This window comes from Galeopterus variegatus, unplaced genomic scaffold (genome assembly GCF_000696425.1).
Source record: "Galeopterus variegatus unplaced genomic scaffold, G_variegatus-3.0.2 Scaffold1095, whole genome shotgun sequence".
Lineage (NCBI taxonomy): Eukaryota > Metazoa > Chordata > Mammalia > Dermoptera > Cynocephalidae > Galeopterus > Galeopterus variegatus.
In genome coordinates, this window is record NW_007727206.1 from 390,679 (window position 1) to 397,339 (window position 6,661).

The 6,661-nt window shown below is 31.9% G+C and overlaps 1 protein-coding gene across 1 annotated transcript in view; it reads left to right on the forward strand.

The window, feature by feature from the left end:
• The window catches only part of ELP4 (elongator acetyltransferase complex subunit 4), a gene marked incomplete at its 3' end in the record, with an annotated part of 116,599 nt that extends 110,838 nt beyond the window's left edge, over positions 1-5,761 (forward strand). Inside the window, exons 8-9 of the mRNA XM_008574745.1 lie at positions 2,695-2,803; positions 5,655-5,761. Of these exons, the coding sequence (XP_008572967.1) occupies positions 2,695-2,803; positions 5,655-5,761 (216 nt within the window). The remainder of the gene's footprint in view (positions 1-2,694; positions 2,804-5,654) is intronic.
• Positions 5,762-6,661: the final 900 nt, after the last annotated feature.

Consider the following 6,661-nt stretch of genomic DNA (forward strand, 5'->3'; position numbering starts at 1 on the left):
TTTCACAATCTGGTTTGCCACGTTATATAAATTATTTTGCCAAATAGCTGTGCAGAAAGCAGTAAGGTCATATTAAATATAACTTATTTTATTGTAACAGTATGATTAAAAGTTTATTCTTGTTCTAATATTTCATGAAAGCTTTTAAAGTAGAATGTAGTTTATAGTTAATAACTATGATGTAAACCTATGGAACATAAAAATATGATAAATGAAATATATGAATGAGTTTCGGAGAAATCTTGAAATCCAGGCTGTACATACCTTTTATATCTTGAATTCATTAGTTTTCTTCTTCAATGTAGATAATTGTTTTTTTTTATGTCCCACAAACTACCTTAAAAAGATCTATGAAGTTGATAAATATTATAGGCCATTTAATGGTTTATTAGTAAATTTTAAGCTTAAATTAAGGAAGGAAACCCTCTTTGAAATAAACAAATGTCAAGTTGACCATTTAAATACATAGTACATTGTTTATATACTAACAGAATTGAAATTTATACCATCTTTAAACCTTACAACTTCTATAATTCATATTGAGAAAGCCCTAGTTGATATCACTGAAATCTTGTATAGTTGAGTTCTAACAAAAATTGACTTTTATTTTTAGCTTCAGATTTTTAGATACAAAGCCTTAGTCTTTTATTTATAGATAAAAGGAAATCTGACCTTTTTGATTAAAAAATTTTGTCAGTAGCCTTTAAAAGTGCTTGTTCATCTGAGAATCCATGACAGGAGTACTCTTCCCAGTTGAGTTTATCCTAAAAATGAAAAGATGAGAGCCTACTGGTTGTTATCCAAGATTTTTCTTAATGGACGAATCACATGGTTATTCTTCATCTCCCACTTGTTCTCACCCTTTACTACCAACCCAGCCACACCCCACCCTCACAACAATATTGTTCAGTACTCAGCACAATGAATCATTTTCAAGTTGACTCATTGTGAACTGTCTCCCAGCTGTTGGAATGTCTGGCAGACATTTTTGTTTGGGTGAAGAATAACTGGCTGAAACCCAACCTGGATGAGTTTGATATAATGGTCTTTGGCTAAAGAAATATTGCGAGGAACATGTTTATGGCCTCTGAAGCCCCTGTTATTCCTGGAGTTGGACCATCCCCTGTGGCAGAGAACTGAAAGTAAAGAATCAATCTGGATTATTTTCTCACCAATGAATGAAAAATTGCCTTAGGAAATAATAGTCATTTCCAAATTATGTTTGTTTTTCCATACTTAGTGTACCCTGGTGATTGAAAGTATTAAAGACAATTAAGGATAATTATTTTTACTGGTTCTTTTGAAGAGGCCGAAACACTTTATATAACCATATTCATTCTTATGGAGGAATTTCACATACTGCTCTAAATTTGAGTTAACCAGTCATTTCAGTAGAATGTTTGGTGACACAAGCTACTACTTATTTTATACTGAGTCAGTTAACATTGACCAGCCCTCTCTTATTTTTCATTCTTATGCAGTCTTCATAATGGGACCCAAGAAACAGAGGAATACCAGTAAGCTCAGTAGTCAATCATGTTTTCAGAAAATGAAAATCTTTGTTTATTTGGCCTCTTCTTTAACAGGGAGAGTAGCATCAAACTGATAAATGTTCTTGACTGTTTTACATTTCCCATTCTTTTCTTTTAAACTGGTGGGCATTACCAATGTATAAAATGGGAGTTTCAAAATTACAAAATTTTACAAACAAAAATTTTTCAACTTATCTCTGTCTTCAGAAAAAATGTTCTAAGGTGTTATAGCACATAATAGGTTTTCTGATGTACCACCCTTTCAGGAGCTAAAAGGAATATTGAATTTCCATTAAATAAAATAATTCAAAAAAAAGTTACTGGGTATTTGATGATTATATTTTTATAGCCATGAAATTATGGGTATTTTAGAAATATTTTCTACTTGATAACTGGACATACTATATTTGGAAACATATTAATGTATTTTAGTTTTAATCTGGAAAAAATGTGACGTTCCTAAGATGTATTGTTTAGCAGTATTTCAGGTTGTGTTGGAAAATAAGGTATAGGCTACTAGTCTAAGTGCTAGTCTTCTACCGTCTTTTCTTTGCTTTTATTGTTATCCCAGAGCCAAATGGCAGCATCTGGAAAGAGAAAACAGAAGACTGCAGAGCTAGCCATGTTGCAGCCTCTTAGCTAGACCCTTCCATGTTTCTAATATGTCACGGAGGACCTCAGCTGTTATAGGACTGGGACCTAGTCCCAGCTGACAGGCGACAGTGGGACCCTTGACTTATGTTATCCTGTACCATTTATTGGTTCTGAATCCTGGTGTCTGCCAGATTTTCCAATAGGCAAGGGGTGAAGTAATTTAAAAAATAATAGAATATGAGCATAAAGGTAGCCTTGCCCCTTAAAACAATGACAGATAATCGATTTATGTTTTCTATAAAAACTAATCAATTTATGTTTTCTTCCAACTAACATTCCCCCTTCCCTCAGCTTTTTGAATTAGAATAGCATACCTACATAAGTCAGAATTTTTCAATTAAGGGTATATTTCCACCCAATTTTCAGCCTGTAGAAGTTTTAATTTTTAAGTTATTTCTCTGTTAATAATCTATCTTCACAACAATTTGTCATTGAGATGGCATAGTGGCACTGTATAGATGTTATATTTTTAAACATAACATGAGTGTTTTATTTCCATGTTTTGCAGAACAAAGGAGTTATTGCTCGTGTTACAAACTTGTCAGATACAGTAGTTGGTCTGGAATCATTTATTGGTTCTGAGAGAGAAACTAACCCATTATATAAGGATTATCATGGTAAGCATCACCTATATAATGAGAGGAGCATGCCCTGGCTGCTTCTAGGGTACCTGGAAGCATCCTGTCCAGTCAGAATATCTACTGTTAAGTAGCATGAATTTTATTCTATAACATGTCTGTTAAATGTTTTCTGTTCCTGGCCAATCTTCCTTGGCAGTTTATCACCAAACTGCATCAAGGCTACTGACCATGATAATTGTTTGAAAGGAGTCAAACCCAAGTACCAAGGCATGGCTCAGTCAGATGTAGAATGGCACTTCAAAAATCTTTCTATGAACTTTTTGAAGTACCCTCATACATTTTGTTGTCCCAGTGGCTTAAAGTTTACATGAAATCAGTCATACTTATTAGACATGTTTGACATAAATATCATGTTAATTCTAATAATAAGAGCTTGGGATAGCAGTTTATATTTTACAAAACTTAGCTGTATGATAATAAAATACATACATTATTATATTTAAAAATTCTTAGTCAATCACATTTTCAAAAACTGAACGTCTTTGATTAAATTTGTACCTTTCTCTGTTTACTCATTTTGTTATTAGTTTTGAGTTATGAAGAAATTTTAAAATATTGCCACCCTAGTATAAATACAGGGAAATTCATCAGACTTTTAACTTTTTTTTTTATTGTATTTTAGTCACTTGGTTAATTTGGGGATTTTTTTTTAATAAAGAACCATATGTTTTTTTAACAAAGAACCATTTGAATAGTAAATGTTTAGCAGTTATGTGTATTTTAGGTCTCAGCTGAATATGTAATGTAATGAATAGCAAATTTTTACCTATTTACTTATTCTGAGTATGTATTAATTATTGCCATTATTATTGTGGAACACTTATACTTCCATGGAAACTTATGCTCTAAAGAGTTACTAGCTTATATGAAGCCTGCTACAAGATGGTTTAAAACTGTGATTATGTGAGACTGTGGCAGGTTTTTTATTGGTTTACATACTAAAAAAGGATTAAAACTTGTAAGATACTTTATATGATAATTGGCCAGTGCTTTGAGGAGTCAGCATACAACCTTTAAAAAAATAATAAAATAGGATAAGTTAACAATCAGGTATTTTTTTCAAAGGCTAGAAATGTAAGTTGTGAGCAAAAGCTACTGTAAAATAATTTGCCCCCAACCATTTACTTGCATAATTGTGCATATGGTATATGCCAAGGTTAACACTATAGATAACTCATTTAATATATATTTTCATTATGATAAGAAGAGATCTACTAAGATTTAACTATTTCTTTAATTTATTACTATTTCCATTTTTTAAAACAATTCATTTGAGCATTACCTTAATAAATTATATAGAGAGTATCACTTATAGGTTTATGAGCTTATGAATGTAGTTAAAAATTATCTTAATAATTCATTAATTTAATTAATAAGCTTGAAAATATTAGATTAATTAAAATAATTAAAATATTCGATTAAAGTAATAAATCTGAAAAATATTATTTTGATTAAAAGATTTTAAAGGTTAAAAGTCTATGATTCTTTGTGCCAAAATCTCCAAATTGATAAATTGTTCCCCACAGAGTTATGCTTGGTTCTGATGACTAGTAAACTTTCTGTTAATAAGAAGGATCTGATGATGAAATTATTCATTTATTCTGTAAGGCCTCTTGATGTAATTGTTAGCTAAACAAGCACAAGTAAGGTTAAAATGAGAAATGTGCAAATAAGAGTATAGTGTGCTTATTTCTAATAAACATATTTTGTTAAATAGCTATGTATGAGATATTTTTAATTTATAGATAAAACCTGTCTTCTTGGTACACCTTTTACAATTTGTTTTAAGTTTAAAAAATTAAGACAGATATTTTAGTGAATTATTTTTGAAGGGCTGTTTTTAAAGTTAAGTACCTGGAGGTTTACACTTTTAAGCTAAAACTAACACATACATTACTAAGCATTCAAACATAACACACAAAACCTTGTACTAGAGAAGCAGTTCTATAAATAAGATTTATCTATTTGTTCAAATCTGGAATTTGCCTTTTCTACTCATGTTTAGGGATCAATGTCCTTCGGATGGTGATTTTTAAATATGAGCTGAGTCAGGCAGAAAGATGCACTGAAGAAACTTCCATGTCTTCATCTGTGGGAAATGACCCCTAGTTTAGTCAGAAACTACATTAGGCTGCACAAAAGCCATCCAGTGCCCTTGTCAGAAAAAATTAGCAAGTGTTTCTACTGACAAGAGGCCAAAGCTCACGGTTTACCTAGCACTGTTGCAAAGCTTATAACAGCTTCATAAAGGTCTAACATGCCATAGAAATGAGTGTCTTGGGATGGCATAGGGGTTAATGTTCGATCCTAGAGTGTGCTCTGATATGTAGTTTTCTTCAGTGGTTTTTTCAAGTTATTAATAAGGTACAAAATGAAATACTTTTCATTAGTGCTTCACTGGTTATCAGTAACCCATAAGCCTTGTTTTGCTGGCTGCTTACTGGTGCATTTAATAAAATAAAGATCACTCAGTGGTGCCGTGGGCAGCATGCAAGGTGATAGCCATATTTGCTTACTGTAAATACAAGAGAAAATCACACACAAACCGGCTGTAGTTTTGACAAGTATTAAGATCCCTCTTTACATCTGTACTTCTGTATCAAAGTGCAATTAGTTTTCCTCGCACAAGGATTTCTGTTTATCTTATTCTGCTTGATTACTTGAGTATAATCACACCATTTGCTTCATTGCTCCTGGTAGTAAGCTCCAGTTTTAAAAGGGGAGGATGCTTGTGTGTAAATTTACAGGATTCTGCTGTAAGACTCTTTAATTTATGCATCTGATGACAGCATTTTAAATTTTTTTCTTTTAATTTTTTATCCACAAGGTTTGATTCATATACGGCAGATTCCTCGGCTTAATAACTTGATTTGTGATGAATCAGACGTCAAAGACTTAGCTTTTAAATTAAAAAGGAAGCTATTCACCATTGAGGTAAGAGAATTTTTATGTTTTAGTTTACAGACTTGAGGTATATAATATCTCCTTTTTTTTTTCTTTTAATGAAATTCTTAGGACATGCTTCATGCTAAATATTTTTAAGTTCTTTTGTTGTAAGGAATAATTTTTAGACTATTATTTTAATGGTATATCATTTGAGTATAGCAAAAATGATTTTGTTTTAAATGTCTATTACAAGTAAGCTCCAAACTTACGATAAGTGTGACGTCCATATTTCCAAGGCTTTCAAAAGCATATTTAATTAAATGTTAATGAGCTGTGCTTACGTGGGCGTGGAATGTGAATGCTACCCACAATTGTGTATGGCTGTGAAAAAAGGATTCTTATCCGCATTCTAAAAGCATTTTTCTTTACTATTAGTGAAATTACCTTTCGCTGTCCACGCTGAATTAAACAAAGTATAATTTAAACTAGCGTCTTTAAGTAACTACAGCATGTAAACTTTTTTTGCAACCGTTATGCAAGCAATGGTGACAGAAAGTAGTAGTACAAAAGATTTATTTCAACTTAAATCTTGCTAAAGAGCAAATGAACTTGGAACTATTAAGCAATTAGAGCTGATGTATTTATTAACGAAATAAATGCTCAGAGAGAGATGGCTTTTGAGTGATGTGATAGTTATCAGTATAGTCCATGCATTTTTTTTTTTTTCAACAAAGACATAAAACAGCCAAGCAGCCTTGACAAACCATTTTGTTTAATCTCTTTTCAAATGAAAAGCTCTTAAGCAGGCCACTTGTCTTAACTGCTTGAAACCATAAAAAGAGAGAATTGCCACCAATAAATTAGCATATTTTTAACTTCATCACACCAAATGATGGTCAAATTGGCTTGGCACTGCTTTGGTGTTTGGGACTTCACCCTTAAGTGACC